A 23,194-nucleotide genomic window follows, 5' to 3' on the forward strand; every position below is an offset into this window, starting at 1 on the left:
TGCAGCTCATTCGGGTGGCGCGCCTTTGGACGCGACTTTACCCTAACCCTGAACCGGGCCAGGCTCCAGCCCAGCGCCAAGCCTCTAACTAAACGGCCAAGCCCCAGTGGCCGCCTGCCTCTAGCCTGGATCTCGAGCCACTAGTACTTTGTAATCCCTGCCAACCTGCCGGGAGCCTTCGAGATCATTCTGAGCCACGACACTCGGAGCGCAGAGCAGGCAACAAGCCGCTTCGTCGTCAGCTTCAGCAGTTTCCGCCCTTCGCTTGGTCAGCCAGGTCAGTTTATTAACCCCGGTGGCGGGTTTGGTATCGCGCGATCGTTTCTCCCCGGCGAGTCTTTCTTTTATTTATCCCGCCGTTGAAGATACAGCCCATCGCAAACATGGCCTCTCCAGATCCCAACAGCGACGAAACTTCGTACATCAAGATGTCCGCCGCCGCCGTCGATGACCGGGGCACCGACGCCACCCTAACTGGCTCTCACTGCCAGTACAGCTATTGCAACCAACTCGACTTCCTTCCTTTCCGCTGCCAAAGCTGCGACAAGACGTTCTGTCTCGACCACCGCACCGAAGACGGCCACGCATGTACCAATCCGGGTGCTTGGGCAGCGCGCAAGCGCGAAGCTGAGCTAGCCAAACACTCGGCGGGTGAAGGTCGGCGCATGCGCGATCTGATAGCTCAAAAGCCATGCGCCGACGACAATTGCAAGACAACCATAGGCACTGCACTCATTCCTGGTGTGCATTGCACAAATTGCAACCGCGATTACTGCCTTAAACATCGGCTTCCCGAGGACCATGCCTGTAGCAGCAAGCCACCAATTGGGGCGCGGGCTGTCAGCGCCGCTCATGCGGCGGTCGTCGCCAACAATGCCAAAAGTGCGCTCGAGCGGTTCCGCCTCTGGGGCCAAGCGAAGAAGGAACAGGCCAAGATCTCCTTCGCGTCACCGGCTGCGAAACCAAAACTGGCGCAGATGGTGGCCGTGAACAACCTCAAGAAAACGGCGAAGGGGGACGCTAAGATTGCACCGGAGAAAAGGATATACCTATATGTTGAAGCCGAGGCAGCAACGGCCAAGGCGAAAATCCCCAAAGGCGAATTCTTCTATTCCCAGGACTGGGTGGTAGGAAAGATGCTTGATACCGCGGCAAGGAGCCTCCAGGTGCAGAACATCAACAACCAGTCAAATTCTGAAGAGGACCGGTTACGAGTGTTTCACGTGGAAGGGGGCAGGCTCCTAGAGTTCGGCGAGAAGCTTGGACAGGTGTTGCAGAGTGGGAATACGGTGGTGCTTCTCAGAGGAGTCGGGCCACCGCCTGACTTAATCGAGGCCTAGCTTCAAGTGCATCTTTTGGGTTATTTCTGGCTTGACACAGCATGTGCGATGAGCATCGGCGTTTGACTTGGTGTACATACCTGCTAGGTTCGCCTCGTTGGCATAGCATAGCATAGCATGGAATCATTCATTGACAGATTTAATTGTTTACATTCTTGCGAGTGGGGTAGGTTGGAGTGTTCCTTCAAACGGTCGTCTAGGTCTAGCGCATAGCAAGTGGGAATACAACGACACAGCGCGACAATCATCAGTCGCCCCCAGTGTCATGTCCACGAGTTTCACTCGGTCTTGGTCTTGGGCCGCTCACTAAGCTGCCTCTCTCTCCCGATTTGCGTCGTGCTACCGACCGCCTCCGGCCCACCATACGTCGCAAACCCCTTGTGGAACACCCATTCAACCGCATTTTCGACCGGCTTGTCAAAAAGCGCTGGCAGGAATGGTACCACGGCCAAACCCAACCCGATAGGGCCCCAAGTACGCACCTTCGCGTTCTTGACATCCTTCATCGCCCGTCCACTATAGCGTACCACGCTATGAATCGTGAATGCTGGCAACCCCATGCTGGCCACACTCTGGAAAATGCCACGCTGCAGCATTACCGTCCTGTAGTCTTCCAGCGGCGTGACCGTCCCTGGCGCCGTCGGCTTCTTTATCTCGCCTCCCACATCCGACACACCCAGTATCTGCTGCTGGCGGGCCGTTAACTCCAACTGCGGGTTTAAGACGCGCTGGTTGTGCAGGTACGCCTTGTAGCCTTCATAGCTGACGTCCCCAAGAATGTATGCCCATGAGACGCCGTAAGCGCCGCGGACGAGCCATGGGTGAGCCACTGGGCGGAAAGATTCTCCAATATCCGAGGTGTAGGCAACATAGCGGTGGGCGGAAAGAAGGATGGTGCGAGCGCGGGCAGCATAGGCGGCGTAACGAAGGTTGGAGTCGGTGGAAGGGGGAGCACTGTTTGAAAAGCGCGCGAGAGGTATTTAGTAGATGTTGAGGAAGTGCCTAGGCTCGGGTGACTTACTAGCCCTCAACGAGCTCATCAAAGAAGTTTTCGTCCTTGTCTGTCTTGTCCATAATTTTTTGAAGTTTCGGCGGCAACTTTTCACGGTCTGGTAGCGCCTTGGGATCGACCCCCGAAGCGGCGCTTTTTGAACCGTTTGGCGCATTTTGCCCAGCCTGGGGCTGGGAGGTTGTTGGGGTGCCCGTAGGCTTGTCCGGGCTTCCACCAAACGGCCACATAGTTAATGAGTTGAAGGATGGCTTGTGTAAATCGACGTTGAATTCAGCACTAGCTCTTATTTTTTGCGGTTCCGGCGGCACCCCGCGAACTGGGCGTGGCTCGGGAACAATCGGAATTGGGAGTTCTCGGAAAAGCCGTCCCTCAAAGTGAGTCAAATACCACAGTGATATGAATCAAGAAACGATGCCCCTAAATTCAGGCGCAGCTACACTATTTTCGAGGAAAAGGAAAACGACTGAAGTCGAGGTCAAGCTTCATCTTGCCGAAAGCTATGAGTGACGTCGTTTACTTGCGATTTCCCCACTGTTGCGAGAAGCAACCCGGTGGGGCCAAGGCCCCAAATCTGCAGGGCCAACTTCGTCCGTGCCCATCGGCCCGCCTCAGGCCCCGGCAAATTCTCGGGTGTTCAGAAATGGAGTCCAACAACATGCGACGTTTTTAGAGCTTTTGTTCGCCGATTCATTCCGTACCTTGAGTTGCTTTCTTCGAACCCCCCACCACCACATCGCCAACTCTTCCTCTCGGCCCACAAGCGCCACCATGGTTCAAACCTACAAGATTTTCGGCGCCAACATCGGCTCGCACTACGTCAGTTCCCCAATCCCAATTGACTCGTTTCCTCTCATGGAGCAGCATGAGTCTGCAACTCGTCCCTCCACGGCCCCATTCGTAGGCATTGGCTAATACTCCGTATAACAGCTGGCGATGGGCGTCCTCGGCACCATGTTCGCTGGCTCTTATCTGGCTTTGGGTGGCAGCAAGGCGAAGCCCGCTACTCCCCCAATCAACGCCGCCAGCTCCGACGAAGCCGACTTCATTAAGTACGTCCAGCTCCCGGTGTAAATTCTCCCGGCCGACATGACCGTATATCTAACACATCATTAGGAACTTTATCGACCAGGCCGAAGCGGACGAGAAGAAGAACGCGCCCGCAAAACATTAGGTTATGTGTCACGAACGATGAACCAGGACACCGGACGGATTAGGCTCTAGCCTATGTGTGTATAGCCGTAATTCAAAGGGGTCATTATGACCGGAACCCTTCCTCTCATGCACTCAGCTAGCCATTTAGCGATTGCTGTTTTTGATCTCCTGTGGTCTTGCGTGGCGATTTCGGAAACATGGACAGGGGTGCATAATCAACACACACGACGGTGTTGTTACGGAGTGAAGCAAATGCCAACGAGAGACGGGCACCCAAATGAGAAAGCTAGGCGACCTTCAATTTAATTGAATCAAACAGATAACTAACCCCATGGGTATCTAGCCTGCCGTAACGCCAACAATTATCGAGAGCTGCCCACGCCTGTCTAGTCATACCGTGCATCTCTCTCAAATACACGATCCTTCGGCTTCAGCCTGTCCATATACTTTTTGTCCATTTCCTCCTGCATTTCCTCAACTTGTCGCTGTGTTTCTTCGAGCTACGCTCAAACATAAACATTAGCATTTGTAACCATGACAGTGTACTAATCGTACCCGGCAAGATAAACGGCACTGCTTACCATCCTCTTTTGCTCGTCGCTAAGCATTGGCGTCAGTATCTTAAGGATTACGTTGTTCCACAGCTTGTTCTCTTGTATCTCCGTCTCCAACTGGTGACGGACCGCGCGCATCCAGCCGTCGCTGTCTTGGGCGTCTTGAACAGCCATCACACTGTCGCATGCACCGTGCGCAAGTCGTCATCGAGTTTCCTCAGAGCCGCGGCGTTGAGAAAGTGCATGTCGCTACTGGTTTTGGAAGCAATTGCCGCGAAGGCTAAGTCTTGCGCCTTCTTGGCACTCCGACTCATGTCACAGATCATGTCCTGGACAGTAGACGGCGGCATGTTTGCCAATGGGTTTGTGGTGAGACCAAGCGAGACGCTCCAGGTTGTGGCAACGTCGACGGAGGAATTCTGTCTAGGTCAGCCGAATGTCCGGTACACTGAAAAAAAGAACATGATGGAGGGAAACAAGGAGCTTGCTGAGCTGTGATTTTCTTTCTGGGAGAGAAAAGGGCAACAAAAGAACATGATGAAGCCAAAGAACATGAAAGGTAATAAGTAAAATGGGGAAAGAAACAGATAGGAAAGAATTGGGAAGGAAAGAAGAGGACAAGTTGGAAGAAGAAAGGAGAGCAAAATTACCTGCTGGCGCAACGCAAGGTTGCGGAACAAATGGCCGTCAGTACCTGAAGTCTGCATCCGTCAGCGGGCGAACCAACTGGTAAGTCTCATCAAGTTGTCACGCAAGGAATGTCATATCTGGCACCGCTCCTTCCGAGAGTGAAAGCTTTCGGCCCCCAAACCCAACCTTCGGCGCTAATCCGGATCCCACCATAGGCCCATTACGGCGACGGGGACATTGAAAATCGCGCTGCTTGACAAGAGCAGACAACAAGAGCGGCCGCCAGCCACGGAACCCTACCCGTGGAACAATGCAAAGGAGTATGTATCGGTACCATCCTGGGAAAACGCACTACAACGCGCGTCGAGGTTGGCCCCAACGACAGCACTAGCGCGAGCCACGGTACACATCAAGGGCAAGTGAATCTTAAGCTACCGTCCGGCGATGAGATCCAGGCAGAGCAGGCTCGGGCACCCAAGAGCGTTTGTCGGCCGAAAAAAATAGGAGTGTAAAATTACATCCCAGGAGGTTTTTTGCTCTTGCGAGAATCTGACAAACGGGGGCTGACAACAAAATGCGGATGCGGAAGTGACTTACCGACGAACCCTGCTGAGGGTTGACGCCGCCCATGGCGGCGTCCTCGTTGTGCTGCTGAAAATCCATAGCAGCGAAAATCCATAGCAGCGGGGCGAACGTGTGGTGGTTGTGGTTGTGTGTTGTGTGGAAGAAAAAAACAGGAAGAGGTTCATGGGCGGGATGAGGAGAATTTATAGTTGGAAGAAGGGGCCTGTGCACGTCTGCATTTTTGCTACAGCCCGCATCTGGCTGTTCCTCAGTATTTGCGGAGCATTCTCTAGTTGTGAAGTTTATTGTTCCTATTGTTCTAAATAGATGAATAGTAAGGCAGGCAGGCGCAAAATTTGGCCCCACCCCGCCGGCGCGCCCGGTGTGTGAGCTCCCGGGGAAAAAACCCACGCGACAAACTCAAAAATGGAGGAAGGAACAAAAAAGCTGTGGTGACCCAAATCGTGTCTCAGTTTTTTCCCTTACCACATCTACCAAAACTCCAACGTTTCTTCTCAAACCAGGCTATTTAAAATGTCGCGCAACAGGAATATGAAATCGAAAAAACAGCGGCACGGGCGCCGAAATCCGGACAGCTCCACCTCCGGAGACGCCAAGCCCGCTTTCCCGGGTCCGGCCAGATCCGCCCCAGGGCCGGAGATACCACTCAAGCCCACCGAAAAACCAACCCCAACCATGAGTCTTATCCAGCGAGCGCCTCACCAGCAACGCAAGCTCAAGAACAAAGTTTGGTTACTGGAGGCGAAGGTAGCGCATTTCCAGAGATGCGAGAGACACTTGGCAAAAGCTCTTACCCAGCTCGATGCTGCAAGGACTCAGATTGGGGAGCTCAACGCAGCCATGCAATACCTCCTGAGCAAATCCTCCCATAATGATCGGTATTTCGACAAGATACTTAACTACGGGGATCTTTTTTCCCTCGTCCCTAATCTATTTCGTATACTCTTTTTACGGTTACTGACTAGATAAACACAGGACTGGGGTAAATCATTCAAGTGGTCACGTTCAAAATGGCAGTGTCCAGTTCAATGGGTAGAGTGACTGGCCGTGTTCCGGAGTTGAGGGTATCGAGACAGAAAAAAAAAGGGTGTTAACACCAGATCCGGGCGGTAGAGGGTCGTCGGTCACAGTGGCAATGGATCAGGACGCTCGCATGGATAAAACGGAGGACAATTCAGGGCGATGGATTTTAGGTTGAGACATTATTCGAGGACGTTTTCCTCTATTCCTACACCTTCCTCTTTGCTTACCCGGGGCCGCGAAACATACAAAAAGAGTAAACAAGTTACCAGAACCTCTCGTGATAAAACAGAAGGGTTTATCGATGTCCACTAAGACGGCGCCATGGCGCGGCCGTAGGGTACACTAAAATACTGATGCGGGGTATTAGTAATTAGTTAGGTACTTCGTCGACCAGTTGGTTTGGGCGTGATCAGTGCAAGTGCGAGGCCTTTGTTTGTTGAAGCCCCCAGAACAAGAAAAAGTGCTTAACATACAAAATAAAACATGGCTAGGAAACTCATAGCTAAGGAGTCCGCCTAATTTGGCAAATATTACGGCGGAGATTGGAGAGAAACTATAATCATCCTGGAAGGGAAGATGGGAGGCCAAGGGAAGTCTTGAATCACGTGGGGAGATCGCGCATTAAAGTGGGTTCAATGGGAATTTGTTAAGGAAGCGTCACATTGGTCCTCCGACTTCGGGTTTGCTCGAGACCGAAACCAGAGTTATCCGCACTTCCATGCACATAAGCCGCTGGGCAGAGCTGAGCCGCTGACTTCGGAGCTTCCCTCGAGAGCTTGATTTATTGACGTCCTGGGCCCCAAACTGGATTTTTTTTCGGTGTTGGGAAACATAATGGGTCGACGAACGCCTCTTCAATGACCCTTTTTGCCGACGCCCTCAAGAATTTTCTCGCATCTAGGGCGGCTATCTCCGGGTTTCCTTTCCCTCTCAACGTCTTGGTGATTCGATAAGCGTTATACCTGGTTGCAAGATTGTCTAGCGTTATATTTCGACGAGCCGTTTCGACTTGAGATTCAAGACGTCGATAAAATGAAGGATAGCGGGGTGGGAGGGCTCGAGGGCCCTCGATCCCGATCGCAACTCCCATTAAACACGATGAAGGCCTCGCAATTGGCGGCGGCAGCGCCGGCCACATCAAGACTTTTCCCGGCATCAACGGTCGCCCCTTCGCCCGGGTCTGACGAGACTGTGGCCAAGCCATGGAACACTAAGAACTTAGGCCTCCGGCTCGGCACAGATTTAGCCAGTGCGGCTACCGCCGCAGTGATGGTGGCCCCTGTGATATCTATCATTGACCGGTAAGTCAACAACCCTTGTCGATCCCGGCACTTCTCCCCAACTGACTTTTCTCCCTCTTTGCAGTTCGATAATGGAGAATGCCTCCGGCCGGCGCTCCCTTTTCGACTCCTTCAAGTCCTCTTTCAAGACCCTTCTCCGCAGCCCGCATCGGGTCATTTTGTCCAAGCCGTTTGCCCTGATTTTCGCGGTCTACGGCGGCACTTACCTAACGGCAAACACCCTCGATACCGCAACCTCAACCACCCGGGCTCTGCCCGCGACGCATGTCACCTCGGGAACAGCCAAATTTGCCGCTTCCTCAGCCGCCAACATTGGCGTGTGCATCTACAAGGACCAGGTTTTTGTCAAGCTCTTCGGCCCGCCGGGCGTCACCCCGCGTCCCGTCACCTTGCCGAGCTACGCCCTTTTCGCGATTCGCGACTGCCTGACCATTTTTGCGTCTTTCAACGTACCGCCGCTACTGGGTCCAGCACTATCGGGCCGCCTTGGCCCTGAGATCCAGCGCTACGTCTCTGGGCAGACCATGGCCCAGTTCGCGGCCCCTGCCATGGTCCAATTAGCCAGCACTCCTGTACACCTGTGGGGATTGGATATCTACAACCGACCCACGGTGACATGTTGGAGGGACAGGTGGGCGGTTGTAAGGAAAAACTGGGCCGTCAGTACAGCCGCGAGGATATGCAGGATTGTGCCGGCCTTCGGCGTTGGTGGCGTGGTCAACTACAAGATGAGACGAGGACTGATGGAGAAGCTGGTTTGAAAGGAAGCTGTGTGGTCAGGGATATCCGCCGATATTTGTGTCTTTGTCTGGTATATTTCTTGATCTTTGCCGTATTTCCCTCTTGTGATCCTGGGCAGCATTTTCCGGATAGCGGGCGTTTGTTTCGGGTTGGGTTGTTACTGGATGTAGCAGATTAGTAGCACATCGGCGGCGTCTAGGGCGTTAGTACCACGGCGGAACTAGAACGGCAGCTTCTCATTAGATCATTTAGAGGGCTGGTTACCATGTATAATGACGAGACGGGAATGGGTTTGTTTCTTTCCAGATTTGTGTTTCGATATTAGTGTGGTACTTTACTAGCAACACCAACGCCACTCCACCTTCCATACCAACATAATTGCTAAGCCGCGGGTGCTTCCCTCGGTCTTGAGGTGTTTTACAGAAACCCACTCTCCCGCAGGGCTCGAATAAATCCATCCTGCTTTGACTCCGGGGCGTGGTATCCCTGCCCTTCGCCCGTGTCGATGAAGTTCTCCCAGAACTTTAACCCTTCAATACCTTCCTCGCGACACAATACACCCCTCTCCTCGGCCATCTCTAGTTCCTCTTCTGCCACGCCAATACTCCAACCAAATCTCTCGGCAACATCTCTCGCCGTAACCCCTCGTCCAAATTGATGCCAATCCCAAGGTACCTCTTTTTCCGGTGGAAATTCGTGCAGATCCTTTAACCAACCTAGCAGCGCTTTAATAGTCGTCTCATCGGTACGGTCACGACCTTGCACTACCTTCACACCAGACTTAAAGGTCCGTAGCCGCACGGGTAGGCCCAACCCTCCCCAGAGCGTAGCAGCCTTTTCAAAGTCTGCCGGGCTGACCAGCTCGACACCGCCACGCGCGCGATTGAACACGGCCCACAGGTCCACCAGAGACATGATCCCACCCGCCTTGCGCAACACGCCCCGTCGGTCATCAGTCAAAAACTCGGCCAACGTCCTTGCCAGCTCGGACAGATACAACGAGTCGCTCCCACCGGCACCGCTGCTGCTGCCGACGATATCTTTGGTAGCAACTAACCCGAGCTGATGCACCGAGTCAGCTAACAGAGCATTTTCGCTAGCGCTGGCGCCCGATACACCGGGTGCGCCGCGAACTTGCCGCGCAAAGGTGTCGGCGAGTGCGACGATCTCTTTGGCCGAGGCCATTAACGCCTCGAGGTCCTCGAAGGCGGTCCCAATCATCAGCTCGTTATTCTTGCGCACTGCCTGACTGTGGTGCTCCAGACCGGCAATGCCAGCAATTTTAGGGCGTCCTTGAGAGGATGACCCTGGAGGTGGGGGGGCGGTGTCATTGCTACTCTGAGGACCGTTCCCGCCGTGGGTGACCTTTGGGATAGGCGGCGCACCTTGCAGGAGCCATTTGCGTTGGGTCATGGACCCCTTGAGACGCTCGTAAAATATCTTTTCACCCCCGCCACGAAAGGAAATTTTAACACTTTCGGGATTCTCTAAACCTAGAGAGACCGCCGGATCGGGGGACGCTGCGTGGGGTCGGGTGTGTCGTGCAAGGTCCGTGGGTAGGTCGTGAGATATCAATGGTCCACCGCATATCTCGCAAGACAAAAGGGAGGGGTGGTTGAGGAAGGTACATCGAGGGCATTGGAAGGATGCGTCGGGGTCAGAACTGCGCGGCGGGGCATCGTGGGCAGGACGTAGCAGTGATTGTCCCGACGCTGGGCCGGGCCGTGATGGGAGCGGAGTTTGTAGCGTTTGACTACTCGATTGCCTGCCGGTTGCACCAGATATGGCTGCTTTTAAGACATAGGTCAGAGTTGGTTTGATGCCGCATGCAAGGCACGAGGGCAGAGGCGTGTGGATGTTGGCGGTTGTCGGATCGAAGTTAGACGGGACAGGATTCGAGAAGCTGCAAATGGTGCACACCCATGTTGCCGTGTTTGTCGAAGTCGGTTCCGATAAGCGTGGTGGCCCGTCATGGCGGACTGCAGGAGAAGAAGATCGATTTCTGGAAGGAGAAGACGATAGGCCAGGAGACCGAGCCTGAAGCGAGGCGCGTTTTGTTGGTTTGGGTACAAGTGTGATTTTGGCCGATGATTTAAGAAAACCTCCCTAGAAGTATCAGGTTAGCACACCATTCACAAACATGATCCTGTGACTCTTACGTAGAACTCAAACCGCTCCACGCTTTTGAGCTCCAAAGCGACCGAGTGCTTCCGAGGTTCAGCTTTATCGACATAGCATATCCGATGCGACGTTAAATATATTTGGCCATTTTGGTGACTAGGAAGTTTGAACTTCCTAAACACAACTTTTGTAAGCATATCGGCGATCGTAAAACAACCCATATCATGACGCTTGACTCAAAACTCACCCCTCATAGAGCCCCACATTGTCTTGGACAAAGAGAAGGTCTTCATCCGTCAGATACTCGGGACGCAAAGCGGTCGTCAACTCGATATGCTTTAAGAACATCCGTCATACTCGGGCGCGGACGGTCCCAAAATTTCAAAGGAAACTGCACGGGGTTGGGATGTTCATCAGCCGGCAGGTTGGAAGTACACACAAGGTCAGAAAACAACAAAGTTGGCACACGTTCCCTGAGATATCAAGGTGATATATGCATATATATCTTTTAATGCATAGCTAGCTGATAAAGGAATATCTATCGCAAGTGGCGGAGGATCAGCCCCCGCACAGGCCTCAGGCGCACACCCCTTCATTCCAGGTTGCGAACTTCGAGTTCCGTTTTCCCCTGACACACTTCATCCATGATTGCCTTTCGCATCAATCAAACATCGGCGCGACCTACTTTTTAAAACTCGCAACAGGATCTGATTCAGATATTTTCGTCTTTGCGACTCACTGATTGATTCTTTTCACATTTCTCTCCACCTCGACCACCCATGGACACAGCCAACATGATGCCAACCTGGCCAACTGTTCCGCCGTCGGGCGCACCTCCAACCCCCGGCTACGCGACTTCGTACTCTGGTAAGTGTACTACCTCTTCCTGTGAATATTACACAACATTGTACCGCTTTATAGGTTGCATCGCAACGGCAATAGCTAACAGATTCCTTGTCGGCTAGCCCCTGCCTTTACCCCAGTTCAAGTCCGACAATCTTTCGGCCAGTCCTATTCCACCCCGCAACCTCCCTATCCCGCCGGGCCTACCTACGGCTCTTCTCATTCTTCCCCGACGAGCGCAGCTAATATCCCCCCGAACGTGACCCCCGCGCCGACTGTCGCCCAGGAGCAGGCCAAGACAAAGATCGACTGGCCAGACTCGGTTCGCCGATATGTTCAACGTGCATTTGTTCCTGCCAACCTTGATTCCAATGTCTCTAGACCTGAAATGGAAGCCAAGTTGAAGGAGACCATAACCCAGGCGAACGAGAAGGGCGTCATGTACAGCCTCGACTGGGATGCTATGCCCCTTCCTCAGCAAATGATACGTGAAGAACGTGCAAGGACATTGCTCCCTCTTCACTCCAAAACAGAAACTCAGACTTCGGCAACTAGCACGAAGAAAAGGAAGTCTTGGGACCTGAACGACGCAGCGACAGCCGGCTCAAGCTCCGGGACTCCCCCTTGGCGGGTTGGTGCCAACAGACTCGAGGACCGCGTGACGTTCTCGCCCGACACACGCCAACCTGGCGACGATCCTTTCAAGAATACCACCAGTAAGTTTAGCAGGGCAGACAAGCGCCAAAAACGCCATGAGGGAGAGTACAAGACTTTCCGTGAGGACACACCACCCCCAAGCGATGGCCCGGTTGTCGGGACCTGCCAGGATTTGGAGAAGCGCTACCTTCGTCTGACCGCCGCGCCTAAACCTTCGCAAGTTCGCCCCCCACAAGTCCTGCGTCAAACCCTGGAGTTACTCAAGAAGAGGTGGAAGAAGGATCAAAACTACTCGTACATCTGCGACCAGTTTAAGTCCATGCGGCAAGATTTGACTGTGCAACGTGTCCGCGATGATTTCACGGTTGAGGTCTACGAAATTCACGCCCGGATTGCGCTCGAGAAGGGGGACCTCGGTGAGTATAACCAGTGCCAGAGCCAGCTCAAGGGGCTGTACCGTCTGGGACTGAAGGGCAAGGCGAACGAATTCAAAGCCTACAGGATTTTGTATTACATTCACACAGCAAACCGCGCGGAGCTGAATAACGCTCTGGCAGATCTAACAGCAGCAGAAAAGAAAGACAAGGCGATCAAGCACGCTCTCGATGTGCGTTCTGCGCTAGCGTTGGGCAACTACCACCGGTTCTTCCAGCTCTACAATGACACGCCTAACATGGGCGCATATCTCATGGATATGTTTGTTGGTCGGGAGCGTCTCGCTGCTTTGTGCAATTTCTGCAAGGGGTATGTTGCCATCTACCGTTTTCCTGCCGAGTCAAATGATATTTTGCTAACGTTTATGATTCAGGTATAAACCTGACGTGCCGCTACGCTTCATCACAGAAGAACTCTATTTTGAGTCCGATATCGAGGCCGCGCAGTTCATTCTCGACCATGGCGGCCAGGATCTCCTGCAGGATCGTGACGGCACCATTGTCTTCCTGTCTGGGAAGGCTGGGCAGCGATTTGAAGCCGCTCGCGCCAAAGCGTTTTCCCGAGTCGACATTAAGGGTCAAATTTGACCCAAGTCTCGGGTGATTGCGTACACTCCGTTTTCCCGATCAGCATCAACCACCCTTCTACTCTTGTTCTCTCATTTGCGTAATTCCTTTCTTTTTTTGCTCAATCCGGCTTGCTAGTCAAGTCAACATCGCGCCCCGCCCGACTCTTCGGAACAGAACCCTTAGAGGTGTGGAGAACGCTAGCAAAGATACTACGTGCAATTCGCGGCACCACTAAGCCTCTGGGCTCTCCTATTTTTTTGGCCACCGAATGTTTCTCGTGCGATTCTCCGTGCGGGGTGACTCCCGCGCCACAGCCCAACCTGATATGGTATTACGATTGATACCATCAGAACCATCCACCAAGTTAGTTGTCTTGGGACGGGACGGATGACATTAGCCGCAGGGCTCTTTACCTTCCATGCGACGCGACGGAGGCGTGCCTAATTCAGCAGGTTTGCCCTCCTTGCGAGCTAATACCCGTGTGGGAACGCGGTTGGATCAGTTGTTCGACACGAACCCTTGGTGCATCATTTTGGCGGCGTTTTAGGGACGGCAGGTTGCGGGTTTGCAAGGAGTTAGGGTCTGGAGGAAACCTGGCTGCAATTAGACTTCCCTTGCGTATGTACACGTACCTTAGTTTAGTTTAATCCACATGTTGGCCTTGCGGCATTGTAATATGCGGCAATTCATCCTTGCGCGGTCCCAATCCCCTGGCGCACAAAGCGGATGTGCGCCGTGAGGTTCTCATATGCAGTGTGGGTGCCTTCCCTGGTCAGCGACGGTGTATCTTCTCTTACGCGGCCTATATTGGATCTCCATGCTAAACGTCCGTCTCGTCGAACGTTCAATGATCACGGATTGGGACACTCTTACAGGACCGCAGCCACTTGAAATTAGTAAGGGCCGGTGGCAATAAATCCCTGTGCTCGCTTCTTTGTTTCGGTTTCCCTTCTGGGACGCAGGTGACGTCCCACACAACCCAACCACACTCGCTTTCTCAGCTTGCGGAATATCGAGAGTTGTATCTTTACCTCTACGACTGCCTTAGTCTACTTACTTTACTGCGGAAGAGAAGGCATAACAAACATTCTGACCCCTCGCCCCCTTCACCTCAAGTTGTTCTTCCGGCAGCTTTGCTCCCTTGGGCCTCGTTTACATTTTGACGTGTTATCCGAAGCATTAACGGCGTCTACAAATGTGCAGGCGCCAGCCGATTCAAAAAAGACATGCCAGCCGGACTGCACCGTTGGGTGGTTTGTTTCAGACCTCCGTTTCAAATTCTCTGGGTGGGTTGTTATCGGGAGGGGTACGAGCCGAGCACAAAGCGGCGAAGCAGCGAAGGGGTGGGAGGGCATGAACTTCGTGATTTGGAATTTGCGATCTTTTATCTTTCCTGTAGGGGACGGCAGGCTGCTTGGCTCGGTGGACCTAACAACCCGATGGTATTGTAGCCCAGTGGGTTTGGTGGGGGGATGCTTCAATGCCCTTGACGCTTTTGAAGAGGATATGCGACAGGGTTATGGCCTTGAGACCCTTGCCCCCACGAGGGACCCGACTCATTGACCCCACAAGGACTTTTTGAGACACCACGTCATCGCGGACTGGGAGTTACCGTAACTTTATCTTATGGTGTACACTATTTGGCTCTATAATCGTACATAGCCTGATATGCACATTTAGAAATCCAGAATTGGAGGCGAAGTTGAAGCCGTATGTAACGTTAGCCGACGGTATGAAGAAAGTGTGATATTCACCCACAAAAACCCCGCTGCCGTCCCATTGCGGCGTGGCCAGTCGAGGTTCTCGATCCTAACCCCGCTCTAATTTCTTCGGGTACATTTGGGATCATCCTTGACAGGTCAAGGTTCCGGTGCTGGCTGGGGTGGACGGTGTGATCAAAGCATCGCTTCAAGAGATGAACAGCTCTGAGCGATCGAAGAATTATATCGGAGTTTCTCAAATAGTGTGTGCGGTACACTAGAACGCCCGGACCCCGAAGGATGGAGTGGGCAACGACCTCGATGGCCCGATGGCACGGTCAAGCCTTATCCACTGCAGCAGATGGGCTGCGCGAGCACCCAACCGAGCGAGTGATGCATGCCGTACCCACCGGACACGATCGCATAGAAGAACAGAAAAAGTATGGGCATGTGCCGCTCGGTGACACAAGCTTGTGACGTCCAGCTTGGCATTTTCAAGTCCCTTTTGCCATGCAGATGCGTGTTCGAGAACATGGCGATCGTCTGGACCGATGTGGCTGGCACTGCACAATCCAGTGGCCTCTCCCCTCCTCAACGAATAAAACCAGAGGGATGGCTGTCCTTTACTGGTTCATCATAGATCAGAAACTCCGTTCTGAGCGTCGCTCGCGGGAACTTGGGGTGGTCAACGGGACCGTTCATCGGGATCAACGAAAAATGAGCCTTTTCAGTGTGCAAGGGAGGGGAACAATGGAAAGCCGACACCTTGGTTTGCCAGTAATTTACTTCCCAAAAAGGGCGGGGAGCCGATTCTCCTGGTGTACGAAGGACCAAAACGAGTCTTGTAGGCCGCACTCGGATTGCATCCCGGGGTCCTGAGGCCAGACGGCACCACGGCGAAAAGGTAATGCGGTACTTCACACTCTTGCTTGCTGGAAAACTGTCCACATTTATTTCCAGTACTTACTGTGTAGTGGGATCAATTTGGAGGTATCCGAAAGGCAAAGCATTGGTTGAGTGCGGATCTTGCACCCTGCAAGATGCTGCGACCCGTGTGCACGAACCTTTAGGTTTCGGGGAAGACGAGATGACATTGGTGAAGGTGGCGCGGTAAATTCACCAATGGTCGAGGCCGGTGGTTTGCGACGACGAAATAGGCTTCGGCCTTCGCTCGGCCAAGGCAGATTGGTCAGGTTAATCTTTGAATTGGCCGTGTCGGACATAGCCAACATGGAACGGCATTGCCGACAGAAGCTCCCGTCGGGTTGTGAGGGAAGGAAAGGAGAAGAAACACCCACGACAATTTTTTTCTGCCTCTTCGTTAATCCAACCGAAAGCCAGTGGTTCGTTCGTGGGTGAGAACCTAAATTTTTATCGCGTAACTGGAGGGTGTCGCACAGGATTGCTCAGAGCCCACACGATGGGCAACCCATGAGACGGGACTCGAGAGACGGGAATTCGGAGTGATGACTGGACCGGGCTTTCTTTCCCTGTCCCACTTGCCCCTGTCGGGCGGACCGCACACGCATTCCTTCTGCATGGGTGCATGAAAAGAAATCACATCTGCCCCAAGAGAGAGGTTGCAACTCGTTTTGCAGGCAGTGACATCAGCTGCACGTGAGATCTGGGATGATGAACGATCTTCACGCCAGCCCGACGCTAAAGGGGAAATACATCTCATGTTAGGCCGGGAGGAGGGGGACAGGAACGCCAATTAAGGGCGCTGCATGCAAATTAAAAAAAATCGAAGGAGGCTCCGGCTGTGAGAGGAGGAAAACAGACCTTGATGGTCACGACAATGTGCCCAAATGCCCAGTCGCCTGCCTCCGACCTGAGAGCAACACCCTTGTTGGACAGTCGCTGAATTTAACCCGCACCCAACCCGGCAGCGTGTGTTAACCCTGCCCCACGTAAGAGTCTTGACCCTCCTGGACTCATGCTTCACAGGCACCCCTGACCCTGGCCTTGTCCCAGGCCCGCCGCTCGTTCCATTCCATCCCCCTTTAAGAAATACTTGGTCGCTCGGGCCTGCCCCCGGTTGCCTCTTCCCCGCCGCCCACATTCAGGTTCTGCGCAAACCCGCCGTCGGGCTCTGGTGATCAACTTTCTCCTTCCTTTGCGACAACAAACCGACGACGACTCGTCTTCAGGTATTCACGTTGCGCCGCCCGGTGAAGACAAAGACATAGCCCGCTGAGCGTTGAGAATCGAATTTGGACACGCCTGCAACAAAGGCAAACAACACTTGGAGCGGGGAAGAAGTGCACTGCAGGGCCACAGAGAAACAAAACCAACCACGCACAGCCCCAACGAAGCTCCCACCATTACCTCCTTCGAATTGGCCCACGCATCATAAGCGCCCACGGAGCCGTCGAAAAGCGAAGCCAGAAATTTCCAAGACGATACCACCACATCGCACTCTCATCGTACCAACGTTCTTCAACGAAAAAAGTCGCCTGAAGAGAAAGAACACTTGACGCTGCCGCGATTCTCGGCAAACCTGAGACCTGGGCGGCTCGACAAGTCACACTGATTCAGAGACCACCCGGTAGTTTGGTGTGACGCAGCAAAGTATCGGCCGAAGCGAACAGCCCACCACCGGCCCCTCTCGTGTGTTCATTCTGCGCTGCCATTTTTTCTCGAGTCCACAGCCAACGCTGCCTGAGGGCCCGCATCCTGCATCATGAAGGTACGTCATTCCGGCTGGCTGCTGGTGCCGCCAACAAATATCCCTCCCTTTCCAAATTTGCGAAGTCCTCACTGGGCCGCCGAGAGGGTCCGGGCAGCGCCAGCTGCGCTGCCGTTGCGGCCTGCCCAACCCGATCGCCCCCTCCACGGCGCCCTCATCAATCGCGCGACGCACGCTGCTGCGCGCTTTGCTCCTCGTCACCCGTCTCTTTCAGTTCATCATATTTGTTATGATTAAGCGCAAGGGCATTCGCCGTAAACGACGAGAGATATCTCCCCATGGCTCAAGACTTGGTTCGCCCGCTAACAACCATGCGTGTTTTCAAGGCCTTACGGATAGGAAGGAGGTCGATAAAAAGTGAGGAGAAGGGCAAGCAGCATATCAGTATCCCGCAGAAAACCGATGTTGCGATTGTTCCCCCCAAAAAGGTACGTCACATCCATCATGGAGCGATACTCAACCCGAAAGCCTTGCTTCGCGCTCAAGCGAATACAGTAGCTGACCGCATTGGGACCACATAGGTTATTCGTGCCCTTCACGATTACACGGCGCAAGACAAGGAGAGAGAACTCAGTTTTTCTAAAGGCGACTTTTTCCATGTCATTGGGCGCGAAAATGATACAGATTGGTACGAGGCGTGTAACCCCGCTCTGCCTCTCGCCCGGGGTCTGGTCCCCGTAAGCTACTTCCAAGCACTGGGGCGCAACGAGCGCGACAGCGGCCAGTCTCAGCCTGATAGCTCGCTGTCCGCGAAACACCCCGACCATGATTCGGGTTATGGCGAAGCGCCAACCACATCCCCGCCTGTATCTGCTGGACATCGGAACTCGAAGTCAGGCGGCAGGTCGGGAGCTATGGTCTACGGCGTCGTCATTTACGATTTCCATGCGGAACGGGGCGACGAGCTGGATGCTAAAGCGGGCGAAGCCATCATTGTGATTGCGCAATCCAACCCCGAGTGGTTTGTAGCAAAGCCTATTGGGAGGCTCGGGGGTCCCGGTCTTATTCCCGTTTCCTTCATCGAAATCCGCGATATGGCGTCTAACACACCCGTCGCGAACCCCCATGAAGCGGTGCGGAAAGCGGGCATACCGAAGGTGGAGGAGTGGAAAAAAATGGCCGCGGACTACAAGAACTCCAGCATCACCCTGGGAAAATTTGAGACTGGCGCCCAACCGCAGTCCATGGAGCAGGGAATGGAACGCATGAGCATCCAGCAATCCAACGGGCGTGCTAGCTTGGGGCCGGGTGCCAACGCGGTAGGTGTTTCTCTATATGTTTCCCTGTCACGTCTGCGGGACGTTGTCTGACAAATTTATCCAACAGCAACAGCAGCAGCAGCAGCAGCAGCAGCAGCAACAACAGCAGCAGCAGCAGCAACAGCAACAGCAAACTCAACAGCAAGCGTACAATGTACAAACCCCGGTCCCGCAAGATCAGCCGTCTAACTCGCCAGGTTCACAACTGCTTGCGCCCGTCTCCGCTCGGATTCCCAGGTATTGTTTCGCCGAGGACAAGTACTGGTTCGTTATCGAGGCTGAGCTCGAGGATGGCCGGACATGGGAACTGGCACGATACTACGAAGACTTCTACGACTTCCAAATCGCTCTCCTGACTGAATTTCCAGACGAAGCCGGGACCTCTGGGATGAATCAACGGACACTTCCCTACATGCCCGGCCCCGTTAATTACGTGACCGACGCCATCACAGAGGGACGTCGGCACAACCTTGACGGGTACGTCAAGAACCTTCTTGCGCAACCTCCATATATCGCCCGGTGCAACCTAGTCAAGCAGTTTTTTGCCCCGAGGGAGGGCGATTATGAAATTGACCCAACTGCGCTCGAGGATGAGTACCGTCTGTCAGCTGGACCCCGACCTGACTCACCCGGTGAGGGTACCTCCCGCCAATCCTCTCAACCAGGCTACGGCGGCCTTCCGACCGGACGCCAGCCTGGCCACAACCAGCAGCAACCGCAGCAACAGCCGCAGCAGCAACCAGCCATGTCCCGCCAAGTCTCCTCTCTCTCCCAGCCCTCGCAGAGCTCTCTCTCGCCTGGAATCCAGACATTGGGCTCGACGATGAAGGTTAAACTGAGCTTCAACGGTGATATTATCGCGATCAAAGTACCGGCAGACGTGTCGTTCGAGACCCTCTACGACAAAGTCGTTGACCGGCTCAAGATCCCTCCAGGCGAAGAGCCCCAGCTTAGCTACAAGGACGAAGCGACAGGGGATAAGCCGCCGTTGATGAGCAATAACGATTTAGATCTGGCGCTGCAAAGGAACGAGAAGCTGCTGTTGTATGTGGAATAATGGGAGTCGCATGAGGAGTTCAGGCGGGGCGAGGGAGTTGGCATGGGAGGATTTATTCGAACGGGGCGGGCTATGGATGCGTATCAGTGAAATCTGCGGACTGGTGGGTTTTGTTTCCGGGGTTCTTTCTTTAACCCTTCGTGCTTCTCGTTTTTGTGGTTTGTGAAGTACCCTGGTGTGCCATTTTTTTGTTGTTGTCAAAGTATACCCGACTTTGTCTTTTGGTGGTTTCTAGCTGGGCTTCTTTTTTTCATCCGGTCTTCCTCATTGGGATCGGGCGACCGATATATTTTGTTATGATTCGTGGGGGGTTATGTTGACAAGAGATTATGGCCTGTGAGCCGGGCGGAAGAAACGCATAACGGCGAATTAAGTTAGGAATGAATGCGGTGGAAATGGCTGATGGATGATGGGTGGATGACTTGATCGCGAGATAGAGGGGATAGTTGGAATGTGTATCTGAATGCGAGTGTGGGCTAATTTGGCGGACTGGAATGATCAAAACTGGGCTGAATGGGGCAGATGTCGAGCGCCCTGCTGAGTTTAAATAATTCGTCCGACTTAAATTGAGGAAAGGTGTTTGTTGATCTTTTCGGCTTTATTGACTGGTGAAGAGAAAGAAGGGAATAGTAATCCGTTGGTCAAGTTATTCATGTAAACAATCATGGCTCATAAACGCAATGTCAATCCCGCATATCGGATATTTTCTGCATGCTTTATCTTATTACAGATACATACAACCAACAAATACCATGCTTTCTTGTTGAGCATACCTTGCCCTAACCTAGCTAGGGACATGAAATAGTATACGCAGTCGAAGAGTCAACCCATCCAAGACATCAGGAACCACGCCGTTTTGTCTAGGTTTGCGGATGTAAGAGACGACCAGACCAGCCCCTACAACCAGAAACAAGCAAACAGGCACACCCGGAACTGTCAAGCAGGCCGGCCTCTTGCCGCCCAACCCGTTCGCCACCCATTCCGCCCAGCCAGAGCGCCAAAGCGCCAAAACCATAAAACGACGAGAATATAAAGGTCGAAGAAAACAGTACATGACACATTACTTCGAAAAGCCCATAAGCCTTTCTTCCGAAAATTACCCCCCTCCTGTTACGAATTGGCGCCCAACCAGCTCAGATGTTGTCACCAATTTATTCAATAAGCCTAAGCCATATCAGCTTGCTAGGGACGGGACGTCAAACGCGGCCCTCTCAGACGATAACATGCGTTGACAAGTGCTCGACCGCCTCCTTGATAGTCCTCAACATGCGCTGGTTTACACAGAACGGGCAACGCACCGGCCGGTCCGTAATCGAGACTGGCCCGCCGCTTGGTATCGGCGTCAATGTGAGGTCCTCCCCGCCTGGCCCCGTGCTCCCACCCGCTGACGAACCTCCCGCGCCCTGCGGTGTGGGTGGAACAAAGCGCGGGCCAGCTGCTCCCTGCCCACCCGCGGCACTGCCGCTACTAGGTGGGGGTCCGACGCTGGCGCGCGCGGCACTGACGGGCGTAGAGATCGCGTTGACAGCAGCGGCGGCGGCGGCGGCTTGATGCGCGTAGGCCTGGCCAGCGAGGCTTCCGAGAGAAGGTAGGCCGTGGTCCGGACGGTCACGCGCGGCGCGTTCGGCGGCGGCCTGTGCCTCGGCGTCGGCCTCTTCTTGTTGCAGGGCGCGCAGTGCATTTTGCAGGACAACTTCGGGGTCCTCGTCGGCATAGATGGTGGTATCGCCGTTTGGAGGTTGGGCGGTCGATCCATTGGTGCCGAGTTGGCTGGGAGAGTGAGGTGGTTGTTGGTGTGGGTGTTGCGGGGTGGCTGAACCTTGGGGGTTGTCGATGCGGCGGACAATCTCGTCGCGCACTCGGGCGCAGATGGCGAGGGAAGCTTCAACGCCGACAACCCGCTGGACAGCATCGCGGATGGCGGCGGGGGATACGTCCGGAGTGATGTTCATGAAGCGCGGGACGGCGTCGACGAGGTAGGGGACATCGTCGGCAGCATTTTGTACGGAGCCGTGACGGCGCTGGCGGCGGATCAACAAGCCGTAGCGCTTCTTGAAGCGGTGAATCCAGCCAGGAGAAAACTCGGGGGCGCTCTCGTCCTTGTAGCGCGGTAGTTGGGTGAAGATGTTCTTGGCCTTTTCGGCTAACTCCTCGTTGGATGGGTGGCGGCCGCTATTGACCATTTGCTGGTGCCAAAGCAGGACAAGCTTCTCGACGTCGGGCCAATTGCCGAAGCGCAGGCGCGAGCCGGAGAGCTGAGTATCGCCATCAAGGCGGGCGTATTTGGGCGACAACGAGTGCGACACGGTCGATTGGGAGATGGTCTGGTTATACTCGGCATGGAACCAGTCGATGCATGCCTTGTGGCTCGGTCGCACGGGTTGCGAGCCTGCCCAGCGCCGCAACGCACGCCGTTGGTCGAGTGTCAAAGAGTGCCGTTCTTTGGACGGCGTCGTCGCGGCCTCGGGCGCGACTTCGGCCGACATGGCGGGCGGCGCGATGCGGGACTGGCGATGCTTGGCGGAGGAATTGCCCCGGATTGGGAATCGGGTATTACTGGCAATTGCGATTACAGTTCGCGATTTGCGATTTGCGATTGTAAGGCAGTGCGCGTTTACCTAGTGAGGTAGATAATCGGGTATGTGGGAAATCGATGGGCTGATGATCGTTGTAAGGAGGCGGTGGGCCGAGTCGAGGAAAAGCGCTCGAAAAGTGGGAAGTCGAAGCCGGTTGTGCGGAGGTTCAGCTGGCAAATGAGTGAGCACCAGCTGCCAGCACTCGGAGCCTCTTCGCCTTGGCATTGCAGGCGCTCTCAACATTGCATCAACCTCGGCCCCACCTGCTTCGACGCACCTCATTACCTGCATCGAGGTTACACTCGTGGATCGTTCATGCATCCCGCATCCGAGACAGTATCATACATTATAATACACTATAAATTGTTCCTACAGATGCATTCTCGACCCATTCCTCTTGATGTGATCACTAATTAGACTTCTTACTCGTCCCACCCATCATATTCTGCACCGTACCTCCAATCCCCCCTTCAGGAGTGAACTGCCTGCCAATTATACCCTCCTTATCCAGAGGCCCGCCGACTTTTTGCGCAGCTCCGCCTAAGGCGCCCTCAGCTATTCGATTGTCAATCCTCAAACTTCAGTAAAACGGCCAAAAATGAGCGGGTCAAGTATGTGTTGAGCACTAACGAGTGAACTGTTTCCCGACCTTGCCGTGCTCGTCGAACAACGCGGGCTTATCTTTCCCAAGGTGGGCATTGGCGGGCGTCTGCGTGGCTGAAGCTTTGCCACTGGTTGTCTGAGGCCCGGCGTGGGAGTTCTGGGGGTTGGTTCTCGTGGAGGGATTCATGATACCTGGTATTCGCGAGATCTTGGAAGGCAAGACAACTTAAGATAAAAGCTAGGTTAGTTATTGTTTTTTGATAGTAATAAACTAATAAACAAAGAGGCGCACGGGGGACGCAGAAGTCTATCCTATAGTTTATAGTACACAATGCGCATTGAAGCGT

At 53.9% G+C, this 23,194-nt stretch overlaps 8 protein-coding genes across 8 annotated transcripts; 5 read left to right on the forward strand and 3 right to left on the reverse strand.

Moving 5' to 3' along the window:
- Nucleotides 1-383: 383 nt before the first annotated feature.
- Nucleotides 384-1,340, forward strand: C8A04DRAFT_11451 (uncharacterized protein; the record flags this gene model as incomplete). The annotated part of the gene is made up of 1 exon (XM_062776980.1): nt 384-1,340. One exon carries the CDS (start codon nt 384-386, stop codon nt 1,338-1,340), a length of 957 nt encoding a protein of 318 aa, XP_062637909.1.
- A 278-nt stretch (nt 1,341-1,618) lies between these two features.
- On the reverse strand, nt 1,619-2,579 carry C8A04DRAFT_11385 (mitochondrial 18 KDa protein-domain-containing protein; the record flags this gene model as incomplete). The annotated part of the gene is made up of 2 exons (XM_062776950.1): nt 1,619-2,294; nt 2,362-2,579. The coding sequence occupies 2 exons, from the start codon at nt 2,577-2,579 to the stop codon at nt 1,619-1,621; spliced, it is 894 nt and encodes a 297-aa protein (XP_062637910.1).
- Nucleotides 2,580-3,120: 541 nt separating this feature from the next.
- C8A04DRAFT_27726 (uncharacterized protein) lies at nt 3,121-3,523 on the forward strand (the record flags this gene model as incomplete). Its single annotated transcript, XM_062780392.1, has 3 exons — nt 3,121-3,168; nt 3,280-3,401; nt 3,466-3,523. 3 exons carry the CDS (start codon nt 3,121-3,123, stop codon nt 3,521-3,523), a joined length of 228 nt encoding a protein of 75 aa, XP_062637911.1.
- A 3,805-nt stretch (nt 3,524-7,328) lies between these two features.
- C8A04DRAFT_11450 (uncharacterized protein) lies at nt 7,329-8,358 on the forward strand (the record flags this gene model as incomplete). Its single annotated transcript, XM_062776979.1, has 2 exons — nt 7,329-7,597; nt 7,662-8,358. 2 exons carry the CDS (start codon nt 7,329-7,331, stop codon nt 8,356-8,358), a joined length of 966 nt encoding a protein of 321 aa, XP_062637912.1.
- A 397-nt stretch (nt 8,359-8,755) lies between these two features.
- On the reverse strand, nt 8,756-10,807 carry C8A04DRAFT_36537 (vacuolar protein-sorting-associated protein 36; the record flags this gene model as incomplete). Its single annotated transcript, XM_062783559.1, has 3 exons — nt 8,756-10,444; nt 10,498-10,633; nt 10,707-10,807. The coding sequence occupies 3 exons, from the start codon at nt 10,805-10,807 to the stop codon at nt 8,756-8,758; spliced, it is 1,926 nt and encodes a 641-aa protein (XP_062637913.1).
- A 446-nt stretch (nt 10,808-11,253) lies between these two features.
- C8A04DRAFT_11428 (SAC3/GANP/Nin1/mts3/eIF-3 p25 family-domain-containing protein) lies at nt 11,254-12,981 on the forward strand (the record flags this gene model as incomplete). The annotated part of the gene is made up of 3 exons (XM_062776970.1): nt 11,254-11,326; nt 11,425-12,703; nt 12,768-12,981. 3 exons carry the CDS (start codon nt 11,254-11,256, stop codon nt 12,979-12,981), a joined length of 1,566 nt encoding a protein of 521 aa, XP_062637914.1.
- A 4,682-nt stretch (nt 12,982-17,663) lies between these two features.
- Nucleotides 17,664-19,668, forward strand: C8A04DRAFT_11461 (uncharacterized protein; the record flags this gene model as incomplete). Its single annotated transcript, XM_062776985.1, has 3 exons — nt 17,664-17,780; nt 17,874-18,611; nt 18,742-19,668. The coding sequence occupies 3 exons, from the start codon at nt 17,664-17,666 to the stop codon at nt 19,666-19,668; spliced, it is 1,782 nt and encodes a 593-aa protein (XP_062637915.1).
- A 2,985-nt stretch (nt 19,669-22,653) lies between these two features.
- C8A04DRAFT_11352 (uncharacterized protein) lies at nt 22,654-23,034 on the reverse strand (the record flags this gene model as incomplete). The annotated part of the gene is made up of 2 exons (XM_062776935.1): nt 22,654-22,799; nt 22,875-23,034. 2 exons carry the CDS (start codon nt 23,032-23,034, stop codon nt 22,654-22,656), a joined length of 306 nt encoding a protein of 101 aa, XP_062637916.1.
- Nucleotides 23,035-23,194: the final 160 nt, after the last annotated feature.

This window comes from Dichotomopilus funicola, assembly GCF_033296635.1.
Source record: "Dichotomopilus funicola strain CBS 141.50 unplaced genomic scaffold C8A04scaffold_23, whole genome shotgun sequence".
NCBI lineage: Eukaryota > Fungi > Ascomycota > Sordariomycetes > Sordariales > Chaetomiaceae > Dichotomopilus > Dichotomopilus funicola.